An 18,850-nucleotide genomic window follows, 5' to 3' on the forward strand; every position below is an offset into this window, starting at 1 on the left:
ACCAAGACACATATTAATCAAACTATCAAAAATTAAATACAAAGAAAAAATATTAAAAGCAGCAAGGGAAAAGCAACAAATAGCATACAAGGGAATCCCCACAAGGTTAACAGCTGATCTTTCAGCAGAAACTCTGCAAGCCAGAAGGGAGTGGAGGGCATATTTAAAGTGATGAAAGGGAAAAACCTACAACCAAGATTACTCTACCCAGCGAGGATCTCATTCAGATTCGACAGAGAAATTAAAACCTTTACAGAGAAGCAAAAGCTAAGAGAATTCAGCACCACCAAACCCAGCTCTACAACAAATGCTAAAGGAACTTCTCTAGGCAGGAAACACAATAGAAGGAAAAGGCTTACAATAACAAACCCAAAACAATTAAGAAAATGGTCATAGGAACATACATATTGATAACTACCTTAAATGTAAATGGATTAAATGCTCCAACCAAAAGACATAGACTGGCTGAATGGATACAAAAACAAGACCCATACATATACTGTCTACAAGAGACCCACTTCAGACCTAGCGAGACATACAGACTGAAAATGAGGGGATGGAAAAAGATATTCCATGCAAATAGAAATAGCTGGAGTAGCAATTCTCATATCAGACAAAATAGACTTAAAAAAAAGACTATTACAAGAGACAAAGAAGGACACTACATAATGATCAAGGGATCAATCCAAGAAGAAGATATAATAATTGTAAATATATATGCACCCAACATAGGAGCACCTCAATACATAAGGCAAATGGCTAAGAGCCATAAAAGGGGAAATTGACAGTAACATAATAATAGTAGGGGACTTTAACACCCCATTTTCACCAATGGACAGATCATCCAAAATGAAAATAAATAAGGAAACACAAGCTTTAAATGATACATTAAACAAGATGGACTTAATTGATATTTATGGGACATTCCATCCAAAAACAGCAGATTACACTTCTCAAATGCTCATGGAACATTCTCCAGGATAGGTCATATCTTGGGTCACAAATCAAGCCTTGGTAAATTTAAGAAGTATGAAATTGTATCAAGTATCTTTTCCGACCACAACACTATGAGACTAACATCAATTACAGGAAAAAATCTGTAAAAATTGGGAACACACAGAGGCTAAACAATACACTACTAAATAACCAAGAGATCAATGAAGAAATCAAAGAGGAAATCAAAAAATACCTGGAAACAAATGACAACGAAAACATGACGATCCAAAACCTATGGGACGCAGCAAAAGCAGTTCTAAGAGGGAAGTTTACAGCAATACAATCCTGCCTCAGGAAACAAGAAACATCTCAAATAAAAAACCTAACCTTACACCAAAAGCAATTAGAGAAAGAAGAACAAAAAAACCCCAAAGTTAGCAGAAGGAAAGAAATCATAAAGATCAGATCAGAAATAAATGAAGGAAATGATAGCAAAAATCAATAAAACTAAAAGCTGGTGCTTTGAAAAGATAAACAAAATTGATAAACCATTAGCCAGACTCATCAAGAAAAAAAGGGAGAAGACTCAAATCAATGGCATTAGAAATGAAAAGGGAGAAGTAACAACTGGCACTGCAGAAATACAAAGGATCATGAGAGATTACTACAAGCAACTATATGCCAATAAAATGGACAGCTTGGAAGAAATGGACAAATTCTTAGAAAAGCACAACCTTCTGAGACTGAACCAGGAAGAAATAGAAAATATAAACAGACCAATAACAAGCACTGAAATTGAAACTGTGATTTAAAATCTTCCAACAAACAAAAGCCCAGGGTGAGATGGCTTCACAGGCAAATTCTATCAAACATTTAGAGAAGACCTAACACCTATCCTTCTCAAACTCTTCCAAAACATAGCAGAGAGAGGAACACTCCCAAACTCATTCTACGAGGCTACCATCACCCTGATACCAAAACCAGACAAAGATGCCACAAAAAAAGAAAACTACAGGCCAATGTCACTGATGAACATAGATGCAAAAATCCTCAACAAAATACTAGCAAACAGAATCCAACAGCACACTAAAAGGATCATACAACATGATCAAGTGAGGTTTATCCTAGGAATGCAAGGATTCTTCAATATACACAAATCAATCAATGTGATACACCATATTAACAAATTGAAGGAGAAAAACCATATGATCATCTCAATAGATGCAGAAAAGCTTTTGACAAAATTCAACACCCATTTATGACAAAAACTCTCCAGAAAGTAGGCACAGAGGGAATTTACCTCAACATAATAAAGGCCATATATGACAAACCCACAGCTAACATCCTTCTCAATGGTGAAAAACTGAAACCATTTCCACTAATGTCAGGAACAATACAAGGTTGCTCACTCTCACCACTATTATTCAACATAGTTTTGGAAGTTTTAGCCACAGCAATCAGAGAAGAAAAAGAAATAAAATGAATCCAAATTGGAAAATAAGAAGTAAAACTGTCACTGTTTGTGGATGACATGATACTATACACAGAGAATCCTAAAGATGCTACCAGAAAACTACTAGATCTAATCAATGAATTTGGTAAAGTAGCAGGATACAAAATAATGCACAGAAATCTCTTGCATTCCTATAGACTAATGATGAAAAATCTGAAAGAGAAATTAAGGAAACAATCCCATTTACCATTGCAACAAAAAGAATAAAACACCTAGGAATAAACCTACCTAAGGAGACAAAATACCTGTATGCAGAAAACTATAAGACACTGATGAAAGAAATTAAAGATGATACAAATAGATGGAGAGATATACCATGTTCTTGGATTGGAAAAATCAATATATGAAAATGACTATACTACCCAAAGTAATCTACAGATTCAATGCAATCCCTATCAAACTACCAATGGCATTTTTTCACAGAAGTAGAACAAAAAATTTCACAATTTGTATGGAAACACAAAAGACCCTGAAAAGCCAAAGTAATCTTGAGAAAGAAAAACAGAGCTGGAGGAATCAGGCTCCCTGACTTCAGACTATACTACAAAGCTACAGTAATCAAGACAGTATGGTACTAGCACAAAAACAGAAATATAGATCAATGAAACAGGATAGAAAGCCCAGAGATAAACCCACACATATATGGTCACCTTATCTTTGATAAAGGAGGCCAGAATATACAGTGGAGAAAAGACAGCCTCTTCAATAAGTGGTGCTGGGAAAACTGGACAGCTACATGTAAAAGAATGAAATTAGAACACTTCCTAACACCATACACAAAAATAAACTCAAAATGGATTAAAGACCTAAATGTAAGGCCATACACTATAAAACTCTTAGAGGAAAATATAGGCAGAACACTCCATGACATAAATCACAGCAAGATCCTTTTTGAGCCACCTCCTAGAGAAATGGAAATAAAAACAACAATAAACAAATGGGACCTAATGAAACTTAAAAGCTTCTGCACAGCACAGGAAACCATAAACAAAACAAAAAGGCAACCCTCAGAATGGGAGAAAATATTTGCAAATGAAGCAACTGACAAAGGATTAATCTCCAAAATATACAAGCAGCTCCTGCAACTCAATATCAAAAAAACAAACAACCCAGTCCAAAAATGGGCAGAAGACCTAATTAGACATTTCTCCAAAGAAGATATACAGATAGCCAACAAACACATGAAAGGATGCTCAACATCACTAATCATTAGAGAAATGCAAATCAAAACTACAATGAGGTATCACCTCACACTGGTCAGAATGGCCATCATCAAAAAATCTACAAACAATAAATGCTGGAGAGGGTGTGGAGAAAATGGAACCCTCTTGCACTGTTGGGGGGAATGTAAATTGATACAGCCACTATGGAGAACAGTATGGAAGTTCCTCAAAAAACTACAAATAGAACTAGCATATGACCCAGCAATCCCACTACTGGGCATATACCCTGAGAAAACCATAATTCAAAAAGAGTCATGTACCACAATGTTCATTGCAGCTCTATTTACAATAGCCAGGACATGGAAGCAACCTAAGTGTCCATTGACAGAGGAATGGATAAAGAAGATGTGGCACATATATACAATGGAATATTACTCAGCCATAAAAAGAAACGAAATTGAGTTATTTGTAGTGAGGTGGATGGACCTAGAGACTGTCATACAGAGTGAAGTAAGTCAGAAAGAGAAAAACAAATACCGTATGCTAACACATGTATATGGAATCTAAAAAAAAAAGGTTCTGAAGAACCTAGGGGCAGGACAGGAATAAAGATGCAGACATAGAGAACGGACTTGAGGACATGGGGAGGTGGAAGGTTAAGCTGGGACGAAGTGAGAGAGTGGCATGGACATATATACACTACCAAATGTAAAATAGATAGCTAGTGGGAAGCAGCCGCTGTGTCCTCCCCTAGCACAGGGAGGTCAGCTCTGTGCTTTTTGTCCCCCTAGAGGGATGGGATAGGGAGGGTGGGAGGGAGACACAGAGGGAGGAGATATGGGGATGTATGTATATGTATAGCTGATTCACTTTGTTATACAGCAGAAACTAACACCATTGTAAAGCAGTTATACTCCAATAAAGATGTTAAAAAAAAAAAGATACATGCACCCCAATGTTCACTGCAGCACTATTTACAATAGCCAAGACATGGAAGCAACCTAAATGTCCATCGACAGATGAATGGATAAAGAAAATATGGTATATATATATATATATGTACACACACACACACAGTGGAATATTACCCAGGCATTAAAAAACGAATGAAATAATGTCATTTGCAGCAACATGGATGGACCTAGAGATTATCATAGTAAGTGAAGTAAGCCAGACAGAGAAAGACAAATATCATATGATACCACTCATATGTGACATCTAAAAAAAAAAAAAGACACAAATGAACTTATTTACAAAACAGAAATAGATCCATAGACATAGAAAACAAACTTATGCTTACCAAAGGGGAAAGATGCAGGAGGGATAAATTAGGAGTTTGGAATTAACATATACTCACTGTTATATATAAAATAGATAACCAACAGGGACCTACTGTATAGCACAGGGACCTATACTCAATATTTTGTAATAACCTATAAGGGAAAAGAATCTGAAAAATAATACATATATTATAGCTATATATTATATATAATATATAGATATATATAACTGAATCCCTGTGCTATACACCTGAAACTAATACAACATAGTAAATCTACTATACTTCAGTTTGAAAAGAAGAAGTCATTGTAACCAATCTCAAGCCTTCAACACAGCCAATCTTCCCTAGTAAGTTTAACCTTTTTTTTCTTCATGAGAATTATTTCAAACTTTCTTATATCCTCCTTTACTCACAGCAGGTCAGCTTAACTTTACACCAAACCTTTAAACTCACTGTCATCCGCACAAATTCTTCTCTTTAGCTTTCTGTAGCAATAGGAGAGTGTTTGACCAACCCAGCCAAGGCTGGTACTTCTGCTGGAGCAATGACTCCCTCTCTGTTCCATCTTCTCACCAAGAACCTTACTTACTATCACTTACCCCTCTCTGACCTTAGTCTTTAACCTCTCCCTTTCTACGGCTTCCTTCCTATAAACACTGCCATAAAAATATACCATAGACTGGATGGTTTAAACAAGAGACACTTATTTTCTCACAGTTCTGGAGGCTGGAAGCACAAGATGTTGTAGTTTTCTAATGACAGGGCCGAAAGTAAGCTCATCACACGAGATGAATTGTGCCGAAACAGCAGTAGAGGGCTGCCACTCGCTCAGGCAAAACAGCACCGTCTGTCCTGCTGTGGTAGCTTTTATTTAGGCATTATCTATGTTTACATCTTAAGACTTGTTTTCTTAACATTCCAGAAATGCCAAAGCAGCAACATATGCTTTTATTGATTATACAAGCAACAATGGGCTTTCTTGAAGACATGCTGTGCTTCATCCTTGAGCTCACAAGCAACACAAGGACATCTCCCTGTGTTCCCATCATTCTGATTATACTAAAGTAGCACAAGGACATTTCCTTGTGTTCCCATCATTCTGATTATACTGAGATCATTTCATGGATCAGCGCCCAAAGTATCCAGGACTGCCTGCAGTTCTGGCTTACTCGCTAGCCCTTGGTCTGCCGAGGGGTTCTGGCTTATTCGCCAGCCCTCGGTCTGCCAAGGGGTTCTGGCTTATTCGCCAGCCCTCGGTCTGCCGAGGGGTTCATGGGTCACATCTCCTTTCCATGTCCTCAGTTATTCCACTACATTTCACTACACAAGATCAGGTGACTAGCATGGTCAAGACCCTCTTCCAAGCTTGCAGATTGCCAGATTTCTCACTGTGTGCTCATGAGGCCTTTCTCCATGTGTTCATGTGGAGAGAGCGAGCTCTGGTGTCTCTTCCTCTTCTAATAATGGCACTAATTCCATCATGAGGACCCCACCCTCATGACCTTATCTAAATCTAGTCACCTTCGAGAAGACCCACCTCCTAATACCAACACATTGGTGGTTAGGGCTTCAACATAAGAATCTGGTGGGAGACACAAACATTCAGTCCATAGCAAACACTTACATCTTTTTCTTTAGTGGTGGGGAGCTAAAGCCAACTTCCCATCTGAAAGCACCAACTGTTTTTTCCTCATATTGTTAAACCTACTTAGTTAGAAAATATTCTTTCAACAAGCATACAGATTGATTTTATTGTTCTGCTCCTCATTACTTTAATCTCGGACACCTCTCACTCCGCCACTGCCACAGGGCAGACTCTTTTTCATGGAATGAGCATGGCTCCCGGAGGAACTGGAGCTTTTTAGAGCACGAGGTGGCTGCAAGCCCTGTGGGTCAGCCCATGCTAGTCGGGGCACTCAATACCATTGGGTAATTTTAAGGAAGGTGCAGAATGTTCCTCGACTTGGGTTTTCCCATCTCTCAAAGGAGGGGTTGAGGCCCAGGCACCCCTTGGGGTCCTCCCTGGCCCAGGAGTATTAGTACTGGCCAAGAGGGAATGGCAATGACCAGACTTGCCCCCTGAAGCTGCTCCCAGGAAGGTGAGGTGATGTCACCTTCCCCAGCAGCCAGGGGGCAGGTGTGACTTCTCTGGGCAGTCACACCTGTGTCGCTCTCGCTTCTGGAGAAGGGGGCAGCCTTGTGCATTGAATAATGAGAGGGCTTTAGAGATACCAGGACTTGACTCTTTACCAGCTGTGTGGCTTTGGGCAGGTCTCCTTACCTCTCTGACTCTGAGTTCCCTATTCTGTGGAAAGGGGGAATTTACTCTCTACTTCACATCTGAAAGGACTGGATGAGATAACACTGGTAAGGCTCTTGCCACTGTACAGAATGGGGGGCACAGCAAATGCAAGCCCCCTCCCTCCCTCCCTCCAGCCTGGCAGAGAGAGCCAGGGAGCCCACAGAGTCCGCCAATGTGGCCAGCACAGGTGTCTGGGCCAATGAGGGCAGCATCTCTGCTCACACACTGGTACTATTGTTCCAGCCAGAGAGACTGGACATGAACGTGACTTTTGGGAGGGGGGAAGGGCAGGGCAGAGGCAGAGAAAAGCTGTGAGCAGAGGAATGTCATAGAAAGCTCTGCTCTTTAAACAGGGCCTCGCGGCCTGCCAGCATCCTGAAAATCTGTGGGAACAGTAGCTCACTTCCATCGGGGCTGTGCCATCAACTCGAAAGTGTTCTTGGTGCACAGGAGCGTTCTTTTTTGTGCTAGAGTCCATCACCCAGCTTGACAAAGCCTCTTCTGTGGCCTCCATAGTTCCTTCCTGTGGGGAGCCTGAGCCCTCACCTCCACCTCCATTATCTCCCATGAGCCTCACACTCTGTGAAATACCTGGGAAAAAAATCCAACAACCCACTTACTTACATCAGTTTGCTAAAGCTGCTGTAACAAGGTACTACAGATTGAGTGGCTTAAACAACAGAAATTCATTTTCTCACAATTCTGAAGGCTAGAAGTCCAAGGTAAAGGTGTCTGCAGGGCTGCTTTCTTCTGAGACCCCTCTCCTTGGCTTGTAGACAGTGCCTTCTTCCTGTGTCTTCACATCGTCTTCCCTCTGTAACTGTCTGTGTCCAAATTCCCTCTTCATATAAGGATACCAGTCATATTGGATTAGGGCCCACCCTGATGACCTCATTTTACCTTAATTACCTCTTGAAGACCCTATCTCCAAATACAGTCACATTCTGGGACTTGCCTGGCGGTCCAGTGGTTAAGACTCCATGCTTCCACTGCAGGGGGCTCAGGTTCGATCCCTGGTCAGGAAATAAGATCCCCATTTGCCACGCGGTGAGGCCAAAAAACAAAACAAAACAAAACAAAAGCAAACAACAACAAACAACAAAATACAGTCCCATTCTGAGATGCTGGGAGATAGGACTTCCTCTAATTATTCCCACTTCTCAGAGGAGGAAACTGAGTCACTGAGTGGTGAAGTCACGTCTCACAGCTAGAAGGTGACGGAGTTAGGATATAAAAGTGGGTCAGCCTGTCTTGTCCTTTCCACACTCAATCTTAACCAGCTACATTTCCCAGCTGGCCTCACTCACTGCCCGACCACGCCAGGCCCTGCTGGGCTTGGGGAGAGGGTGACAGGCCGGGATTCTCCACAGCCGCCATTTCATCTACAATCACATTTAAAATTTCCCTCCATCTTGAGCATGTCTTACCCAGCGGTGTGCTTTCTCAGACCTCCCTGCGATGAGAGAGAAGATGGGGAGAAGCGTATGGGGCTGGCCCAGATCCCATCCCCACAGCCCGGCTTCCACATGGCTGAGCGGGAACTCTGGAGCAGACGCACACAAAGGAGGGCTTTGAGGTGGCTCCAGCCAGGCCCAGGCTGATCCCCTCTCCCCCCTGGTGCGTCACTTGCCCCAATCTGGGCCTCCCTGTGAGCCTGATTTAACGGGAAACTGTGGGCCGTGAGAAGTTCCTTGTGACACGCTAATTCCAACCTGCTGACTGGACCACGCCCCCAGAGGAGGCAACCTCCAGGCCCTGGAGGACACAGGCACCAGGTGTCCCAAGGAGGAGCCGCTGACTTGGCAGGTAAGTCAGTAGCAGGGGCCTGGCTGGGCCAGGAAGCCCAGGACTAGGGTGAGGAGTCAGCGGTGGGGAGACCACATCTCAGGCTGCTCAAAAACCGAAACCAGCTAGCCATTTTTCAGGTTGAGCCAGACCAACCTGATGGCAGACGTAGCAAATAAAAATATAGGACACCCAGTTAAATGTGAATTTCAGATGAACAACAAATATTTTTTAGAATAAGTATGTCCCAAATTTGTATGGCACATACTTAAACACTTCAAAAAAACTTTTGCTCATCTGAAACTCACATGTAATTGGGCATTCTGTATTTTAACTGGCAACCCTAGACAGCAGGGAACAGCTTCGACACGGAGTGAGGGGTGGGTATATTTTCTTGTATACAGCTCATAAATCAATATTTAAAAAATCAGAGTTAGTAGATTGGGCATATTTTAAAAAGAGTTGCTGTACTGACTTTAACCCTCCATTTCTAAGATCTAGGATCTTGTCCTGATGAGCTGCCTAACTGGCTGGGGGTGTCTAGCCACTGTCTCTCCTGTCTGAGCCCCTTGCTCAGGGAGTTCTATCAGCCTCTCCCTTTCTCTTCCAGCAAAATCCAAGGGAGAGCATAGTCGTATTTCAGTCTGTCTTGTATATATGCCTGCATATTTGGAAGTCTACCTGCTAGAAAGTTGACTTAGATTTTATTCCTGTTGGTGGATGACAGCCCCCAGAACATCCCTGCCCTGCTGGGTCTGTGGAGTGGGAGAGGCAGGAAATGGGAGATCCTCAGATATTCCCTGGCATCCTCTAAGTCTCTCTGTGCAAGTTGGGGTAATGATCAGTATGATGCTAAGAAAGGGAAGGGGAACTATGTTTTAGAGCAAAACACTGTGCTAGGTACCTTACAGAAATTATAGGATCTTTATTACAACTCTATTTGGTAGGTGTGGTTATTATCCCCAATTTGCAGATGAGGAAACTGAGGCTCAGAAAGGTTAAATAACCTACCGCCCTAGCTCATATGGGTGGTAAATGACAAAGCCTGATTCAAACCTGGTTCTCTCTGACCCTAAAGGGTCTTCTGTGACACCAGCTCTCCTAGGGAGTTTGCCTGGAGATGTCTTGGCTCTAGGTGTCAAGGCAAGTCTAGGTCTCAGGCAGACATAGGTTCAAGTCCCACCTCTGCTACTAATCAACAGTAAACAGATGACAGAACTGACCAACGGAAACCTGGTCAGAGGCAGGAGCAGGGTGGTGACGGGTCTGGGGACATTTAGGTAGGAGAGGGGAAAATCTGGAAATAGAAGAGTTGTCTCCAAAAATACTCAGTGGGTTGTCATGTGCACAACGAAATTGGTTATGGTGGTCAGGCACTGCTTCTGTGTTCATTATTTAATTAAATCCTCATAAACTTCCATCTCCCTTTTACAGGAGACAGCCAATATACAGGTTAAATCACAAAGCTTGCAAATGGAAGAGAGAATTCGAACCCAGGTCTAACTTTTGCCACAACAGGCTGCCTCTTGATGCTGATGGAAAGTTCACAGCTTGGTCTTAAGTCCCGATCCCTGGCTATTGAGGGCTGTGTGACCTTGGACAAGTCACTTATTCTCCTGGGCCTGTTTCCTCCTATGTAGAATGGGAGTAATAATGCTGGCTCCCAGACAATGGATTTGAAAATAGTGCATCACAAGGCACAGAACACGCACCCAGTTATGGTTATGTAACTAGCCACCACCCCTCTGGAGAGTTAATTCACTGGAACGGGGCCATCCACTAGGCTGGAAAGTTTCTGAGGTGCCCCTTTGGGCTGGAAAAGGAGGGTCACAAATGGGAGGATGGATTGCCTTATCCTGCAGTGATCATGTAACTGAGAATGGAGGCTGATCCTAGTTTTTCCCTGGCTGGGCCAACTCATCTTAAGAACTGAGGTTTGAGGTATTTTTGTGTGTGTTCCTTCTCAAAGGGGTGTTTCCCAAAGTGTAGCCCAAGAACCACCTTCTTCGGAGCCACCGGGGGTGCTGTTTTAAAGTATAGATGCCCGGGCCCCAGTTCAGACCTCCTGAGTCAGAATCACAGGTGCAGGGCCCAGGCATCTGCATTTCTAACAAATGCCCCACGTGATTCTGATGCACTCAAAAGTTTGAGATCCACTGTTCTGAGACAATAACAGAACAGTTTCTCCATACCACTGCAGCCCTGACTTCCTCTCCTAGGAAGGAGGTTGCCTGGAGAGGCCAGGACAGAAGAAGCGGGGTCCTTCATTTTCCGAGCACTCCGAGTCTTCCAGAGGCAGCATGTCAGAGGGGGTGAGTACCCCTGTGCCCTGGGGCTCCCCTCCATCCACCTTCCCTCCTTCCCTTTCTCCCTTCCTGTTTCTCTGTCATCTGGTCTGCTCAGGGTTATGGGCATTCACCCCTACAACCTCTCTGTGGTCCCTGACCCCACCCAAAGGGAGGAAGCTCGACGGTGAGCTTGGGCAAAAGCACTAGTTTAAGGTCTGAGCAGACCCATTTGACTGGCTTGCTCAGGTTGCTGGGGGTCTCTTCCTGTCTTTTCCTGACTTCTCTCTGCCCAGGCGGGAACATTCCGCATGGTCCCTGAAGAGGAACAAGAGCTCCGTGCCCAACTGGAGCGGCTTACAACCAAAGACCACGGACCTGTCTTTGGCCAGTGCAGCCAGCTGCCCCGCCACACCTTGCAGAAGGTGAGGTGGCCCTGGGGCGTGCAGAGGGACAGGGTAGAGAGGCAACAAGGGGGAATGTTGATAGCATCCTCTCTCCTGTAGAAAGGGTCCAGCACCAGCTCTCCAGGTCATTCTGGACCTAAAGGACTGGCTTGTTCTAGGGGCTATTCTGAAGGTCAGGGCCATGGCAGCAGTTGGGGTGACCAGATGTCCAGGCCAGCCTATTCCAAGACTATGGCACCAATAGTGTTCCCTGAAACCAATGCCGAGACCTAGGACTTCTGGACCAGGGATCATCCTAGACTCAGATGTGAGGAACATTGGTTTGCAATGGTCTTGGAGAACAGGGATCCACCTGCTGCCCCCATTGGATAGGAAAAGGCCTGAGTTCTAATACCAGACCGACTTCCAACTTGCTGTGTGACCTTGAGCAAACTTCTTTCCCTCTTTGGGTCTTGCTTTCTGTACCTGTGAAAGAAAGTTGTTGAACCAGTTCAGAGTTTATCAGGCTGTGCTCTGTGGAGCGTGGCAGAGCTGTCTTGGGGTTGAGCTGGACCCGGGCTCCTGGCTTCCATCTCTGCTCCCTGGGCGTCTCAAGGGAAAGGTGCTCTGAGCTCCCCCAGACCTGCCTTTCCCCCTCATGACATCCAAGGAAAGAGCTGCCCCTGGCATGCTGAGGAGTTCTCCAGGCTCAGACAAGGGGAGGAATAGGAGGCAGAGGACAGGCTGCCATCTGCCTGGTATCTTTGATTTTAGAAAGATCAGAAATGAGCCTGGGAGGCAGCAGAGTGAAGCGATTAAAAGTCCAACCTGAGTAAGAGTTTCAGCTTCACCCCTTTTTATCTGGGTGACCTTGGTCAAGAATACCTTGACCTCTATCAGCCTCAGTCTGCTCACCCTGAGAAATGGGGATAAGATGACAACCTTCCTGTGACGGATTGTGGCAAAGATTTAAAAACATAATGTATCTAAAGGACTTAGCAGTGTGCTAAGTCAGGGCTCCAGTAGGCTGTTGTGATTAGAAACGTTTAGCTCTCTGGCTGTCTCCTCAAACAAACCCAGGATGAAAGTTTGACTTAATTTTCTCCAAATGTAATTGGCAGTCTGAGGTGCTGCCAGTGCAGAAGTTGCCCCTGTGGGCAGAGCAGCCATGGCCCCAGCTGCCGTGCCCTCTGCCCCTCAGCCGGTCTGGCACCTGGAGGAGCCTCCCGCACCCGCGCCTACCTGACTTCGTGCCTGCACCCCACCCCTGTTCCAGGCCAAGGACGAGCTGAATGAGAGGGAGGAGACCCGGGAGGAGGCGGTGCGGGAGCTGCAGGAGCTGGTGCAGGGGGAGGCAGCCTCGGGGCAGGAGCTGGCCGTGGCTGTGGCGGAGAGGGTGCAGGGAGAGGACAGCGCCTTCTTCCTGCGCTTCATCCGCGCGCGCAAATTCCACGTGGGCCGAGCCTACGAGCTGCTCAGAGGTGAGGCCTGCGCCGGATGGGTGGCCCTGGGAAGGCTGCGGGGGGGTGGGGAGTGAGGGGGGAAGGGGGGAAGGTCACGAGGAGGGCGTTGACCCTCACCCGGGCACTGAGACCGACTCCTTCACTTCCCTCCCATTCCCTGTGCCATACAAGTCACTCTCTCTGAGCCTCCTTTTCCTTTCCTGTAAAATGGGTGTGTGAACTACATAGACTTCAAGATCCCTTTCAGCTCTGACAATAAATGGATGAGTCTGGCAGGACCAGATTCCTAGAGGTCTGGCCCCGCCTCTCCACTCTCCTGAGTCTCAATAAGCAGAACTGAGTCACCCAAATTGGGGTAGTTTCCTCTCTCACCCCTGCTCTCCCCTTCCCCACCCGCCCAGCCTAGGTTTTGGCTCTGGAGCACTGCAGGGAAGGTGGGTATGAGCTTGACTCCCCTCAGGTATCCAAACCTTACACATAGTAGAATTGAAGATGGTGCCAGCCCTGGGGGTGAGTCCCAAGGACAGAACCATCCTGGCCGTGCCCACGGGATGAAGACCAGTGTCTTAAGGAAATCAAGTCCTTGGTGCTGGTGGAGGGAAGGGGTGTCTGAGCAGGCCCTATGCAGGCTGATGATTCTCCTTACTTCTTCCTTCCTTCCGCAAATGGTAATTCTCTGCTTTGCTTTGCCAACCGCTGTTTTAGGCCAAAGGATGTGGCAGAGAACAAAGCAGACAAGAACTGCCGGCCCTCGTGGGTCTTATAGTCTAATGGTGGAAATAATAAACCAGACAAATAAAATAAAAATATACAGAGAAAAATAAAGAAGGTGGATATATGGGGCTTCCCTGGTGGCGCCGTGGTTGAGAGTCTGCCTGCCGATGCAGGGGACGCGGGTTCGTGTCCCGGTCCGGGAGGATCCCACATGCCGCGGAGCGGCCGGGCCTGTGAGCCATGGCTGCTGAGCCTGCACATCCGGAGCCTGTGCTCCACAATGGGAGAGGCCACAACAGTGAGAGGCCCGCGTACCGCAAAAAAAAAAAAAGAAGGTGGATACAAAGGACTGAGGGGTCGAAGTTTTAGGTAAAGAGGCGAGGAAGGCTCCAGTGCAAAGAGAACTCTTAAAGAAAAACTCGAAGGAAATGAGATGCCTGGGGAAAGAGCAGTAGGGCAGAGGGTACAGCAAGGACGAAGGCTAGGTGGTGGGAACGGGCCTGGAGTGTTGGAGGAGCAGCAAGGAGGTCAGTGGCTTTCCCTTGGCAAATGCCTCCCCAAACCTCCTCTGGGCCTGGTCCCTCCGGGGTTTGGTGGAAGAGACAATCGCAGATAGGCGGGGACCTGTTCAGGATGGGTCAGGGTGGGTGGTGGGAGTGCCGCTGGAGTCAGAGAGGGCCTCTGTATCCTGCTTTGGGTTTTATCTGGGGGTCATTCCCCCCCCCCCCCACTCAGCTAGCCCTGTGCCCAACTGAGAAACCTGTGCCTCTACGGTTGGGAAAGAGAAAAATACCAAATAGTAATTGTCCTTAGATTTAGGATTACATCTTGTGTTTTTACAGTTTACTCATGGCATCTGTACCTGGAATCTTGTTTGATTACCACAGCAATTTGGTGAGATAGGCCAATATTATCGTCCTATTTTTTGGAGAGGTAATATGGGGCACGGAAAGGTTGAGTATCCTGCTGGGTTACACATAGCATGTAGGTGGAGGAGCCAGGCAGGAGCCTGGGTCTCTGGATGCCCACCATGTGCCACCCCAGGATGGGCTGGCTCCCTGAGGGGCCTCTTCTGCTCCCCCACTGCCAGGCTATGTGAACTTCCGGCTGCAGTACCCAGAGCTCTTTGACAGCCTGTCCCTGGAGGCTGTCCGCTGCACTGTCGAGGCTGGCTACCCTGGTGTCCTCTCCAGTCGGGACAAGTATGGCCGAGTGGTCATGCTCTTCAATATTGAGAACTGGGACTCTGAAGAAATCACCTTTGATGAGGTCAGTGGGGATTCGCCTGGCTCCTTCCCATCCCCTGGGCTGGGCTCCCTCCTCCAAACCTGGCCTCTATTGGACCCTCATTCCTGGCTCCCCAGGAGGCGAGGTTTGTGGGGGAATGGCCAGTAGCTCATGGCACCAGGCCCTTTCCCGGCAGGAGGAGAAATCCTAGGATGTGCCATGGCAGCTGGAAAATCCAGCAGCTTTGAAGGCAGAGCCCACTGGCAGTACATTGCCAGCCCCTGGTACCCCTGCCAAGTGGGAGTGACAGCTGTGGGCCACGAGCTGGGATCAGCCCTGCCAAATGCTGAAAGCTGAGAGCGACACAGGCCATATATATATATATATATATATATATATACATATATATGTGATTTCACTTGTCAGGCCTTTAAGAGAGCTGTCCTAGCGGGGGAACTAGGGTTTATCTTGGGAGAACTTTGGCATGTGCCACCAGGCCTTAAAAAAAAAGTACAAACTCATTTTAGAAAATGCTGCCTAGTAGTCGCAACACCATTTATTTAGAAGTCCATCGTTTTCCCCAGTGGCTTGAGAGGCCATCTTTATCATATTCTGCATCTTCATATGTGTTTGGATCTATTTCTGGACTTTCTATTCTGTGCCATCGGTCTGTCTTTTCATGCTCCAATATCACATTGTTTTAATTATAGAGATGGTATAGAATGTTTAATATCTGTTGGGATTAGTTCTGTCCTTAATGCTCCTCTTTTTCAGGGCTTTTCTAGCTATTCTTGCATGTTTACCTTTCCTTATGAACTTTAGAATTAATTTATTAAGCTCTAGGAGAAATGTCAGGAGATTTTTATTGGTATAACATTAATGTAAGTAACAAACTTGGGGAGAATCAGCATCTTTATGAATGCAACATCCATGGCCAGTGGTACTATCCACAAAAAAGGGATGCCTTCCCTTTTACATTTTGAGCTTCCAGGAGTGTTTTAAAGTTTTCAAACCTTATGCATGTTTGTCAATAAGTTTGTCATAAGTATTTATTTTATTGTTGCTATAGGTGGGACTTTCTCTGCCATTATATCTCCTACTTGGTTATTTTTTGTATCTATGAAGACTATTGGTTTTGTATGTTAATTTCGTATCCTGGTATTTTTACTGAATTCTTCTGTTATTTATGTTACTCACATAAATGACTCTCTCAGATTTTCTAAGAATACTATCATATTATCTGTAAATGGGGGACATTTTTTCTTTTCCTCTTCTAGTTCTTATACCCTTGATTTAAAAAAAAAAAAAACAACAACTTGGATGCACGGGCCACTACTTCCAACACAGAGTTGAAGAGTGGTGGGGAAAGTGAACATGCTTATCTTGTTCCTGATCGTATTAGGGATGCCTGTAGTGTTTGCTACTGAATAAGATACTGGCTTTAGGACTGAGGCATACACACGTATGGTAAGGAAGAGACTTCAAATATTTTTTCTTGTTACATAAGTGATATCTACTCATTTTAGAAAATACCAAAAAAATCACAAATTTAAAATCATCCACAATTCTACCACCGAGAGATTTCTACCACTGACATCCTTCCAGCCTATTTTTTCTAGAAACCTAGAAACATATGTGAACGCATATGCACACAGACATACACATTTTTTCTTATAAAAATGGGATTGTATGCTACAATAATATACCATGAACGGATATCTTTCTATATCATTAGTCTTATATATCACCGTTCTAGAATACTCCATGGCATGAATACACCATAATTTCACCAGTCCCTTCTTGCTGGACATTTAGGTTGTTCCACTATCATAGGGGTACAACGATAAACACTCTGGCATCTAACTGTGGATATGACATTGAAGATTATTTTCTTGGCATACATTCACAGAGGTGGACTGTCCCAGCTCAAAGCCTGTGACAAATTACCTCTGGGAAGGGGTATACCAGTTAGCTCTCCCGTTAGGACCTTGAGTCTTAACTGTCTTTGTGGGTTGGATCTTACAGCCCGTTCACGTTGTGCCCAAGATCTTGCAGGCATACTGTTTCATCCTGGAGAAGCTACTGGAGAATGAGGAAACTCAAATTAATGGCTTTTGCATCATTGAGAACTTCAAGGGCTTTACCATGCAGCAGGCTGCTGGACTTCGGGCTTCAGATCTCAGGAAGATGGTGGACATGCTCCAGGTGAGGCCACAGAACCCTGTCCTGCAGGAGCCTCTCACGGGTGGGAAGGCTGGGAGGCTGGGCCGGGTTTCCCGGTTTAATGATGCTGGCAGGGACCTGAGAAGACAGCCGCCTAGTGCCCAAAAGAGCAATGACAATCACAGCCCCAGCCACAAACACTTCGTGGTGATCAACAGTTTGCCACGTGTCCACAATTCATTAATTTATTAACTTCTTAAAAGCATTCTCTCCCTGCTTCCCTGCTTCGCTTTACAAACCTGGAAATCTAGGCTCAGAGATTTGAGTGACTTCTCAAGGTCACACAGCTATCAAGTGGCAGAGGCGGGACTTGAACCTACACCTTCTGACCTAGAATCCCATTCTCTGTCCACATATGTCATGCTGCCTCCCTCTGGATGTGAATTTCTCCTGAGAAAGAGATATCATTAATGCTCCTGACAACTCACTCCTATATACTGATGTGTCAGAAGTCCCTTCTTAGACCTAATCTAATCTTAAATCTGCTTTGCCTTGGAAAGGAGAGATGGGAGGTGGGAGTCATGGGAGGGGACAAAGGACAATGAGGCATGACAATAGTGTACCTCTGGTCTATAATAGTTTGCAGTCTGCTCAGCAGGCAAGTGGATTTGAAAAACCTTGGTCACCTAAAAACCAAGCAAGGCTACCATTTCATTTCCTTATTCCACCTAATTACAAGGTTTTGTGCATCTGCAGGATGAGGGTTGGGTTGCGTGGCCTCTGGGGCATCCTTCCTTCAGTTTGGAGCTGCAGTGAAGCCAGGGCTCCCCAGCTGCTGGCCTGGGGATGGAACCTTCAGTGGGCTATCCTCTGGGGCAACCGAGTGATGACAACTCTGTCCTCTTGTCATGGGAAGAGGCAGTGGGAGAGTGAGTGGGAACCTCTGAGGTCATGGGGCATGTGGTGGGGTGCTGTCTGTCCCTGCAGGATTCCTTCCCAGCCCGGTTCAAAGCCATCCACTTCATCCACCAGCCGTGGTACTTCACCACAACCTACAACGTGGTCAAGCCCTTCTTGAAGAGCAAATTGCTCCAGAGGGTGAGTGCGTGGCCACGCAGGGAAGGTGCCCGGTGATCGTCTGGTGTGTGAGTGAGTGAAGGGGGTTGTAGCAGGAAAGGGTTCAGGAGAAAAGAGGGATGAAGGTGGAGGAGGAGGGCACCCCGCCTGAGCCCTCCTCAGGCTCTGTACCAAGGTTCTGAACCAAGTGGATCCCACAGACAGCACAACAAGGGGGACTTTTGAGAAGGCCATCACCAGGCAGAGATGGCATGTGTGCCTTTGTCCTGTCCCTCTTCTCCCCCCAACCCTCATCCTAAGGGAACCCCCTTGCTCAGCTCTATCTCCTCTGCTTCCCTGCAGGTCTTTGTCCATGGAGAAGACCTCTCCAGCTTCTACCAGGAGTTCAACGAGGACATCCTGCCCTCCGACTTTGGGGGCACACTGCCCAAGTATGACGGCAAAGTCGTTGCTGAACAGCTCTTTGGTCCCCGGGCCCAAGCTGAGAACACAGCCTTCTGAGAACATCCCCTGCCATCTGATCTGTAGTTAGTGTCCCTGGGCCTCTCCTCAGC

General features: G+C 45.7%; 1 protein-coding gene across 1 annotated transcript; it reads left to right on the forward strand.

The window, feature by feature from the left end:
- The first annotated feature begins 8,614 nt into the window (after positions 1-8,614).
- RLBP1 (retinaldehyde binding protein 1) lies at positions 8,615-18,841 on the forward strand. The gene is made up of 9 exons (XM_089906226.1): positions 8,615-8,772; positions 8,933-9,002; positions 11,201-11,293; positions 11,563-11,691; positions 12,929-13,133; positions 14,920-15,098; positions 17,103-17,261; positions 18,207-18,317; positions 18,639-18,841. The coding sequence occupies exons 1-9, from the start codon at positions 8,615-8,617 to the stop codon at positions 18,795-18,797; spliced, it is 1,263 nt and encodes a 420-aa protein (XP_089762352.1). The 3' UTR covers positions 18,798-18,841.
- The last annotated feature ends 9 nt before the right edge of the window (positions 18,842-18,850 follow it).

The sequence above is a fragment of the Delphinapterus leucas genome, chromosome 2 (assembly GCF_059928025.1).
Source record: "Delphinapterus leucas isolate spDelLeu-1000000601 "Yukka" chromosome 2, BTC_Dleu_Yukka2, whole genome shotgun sequence".
In the NCBI taxonomy this organism is placed as follows: Eukaryota; Metazoa; Chordata; class Mammalia; order Artiodactyla; family Monodontidae; genus Delphinapterus; species Delphinapterus leucas.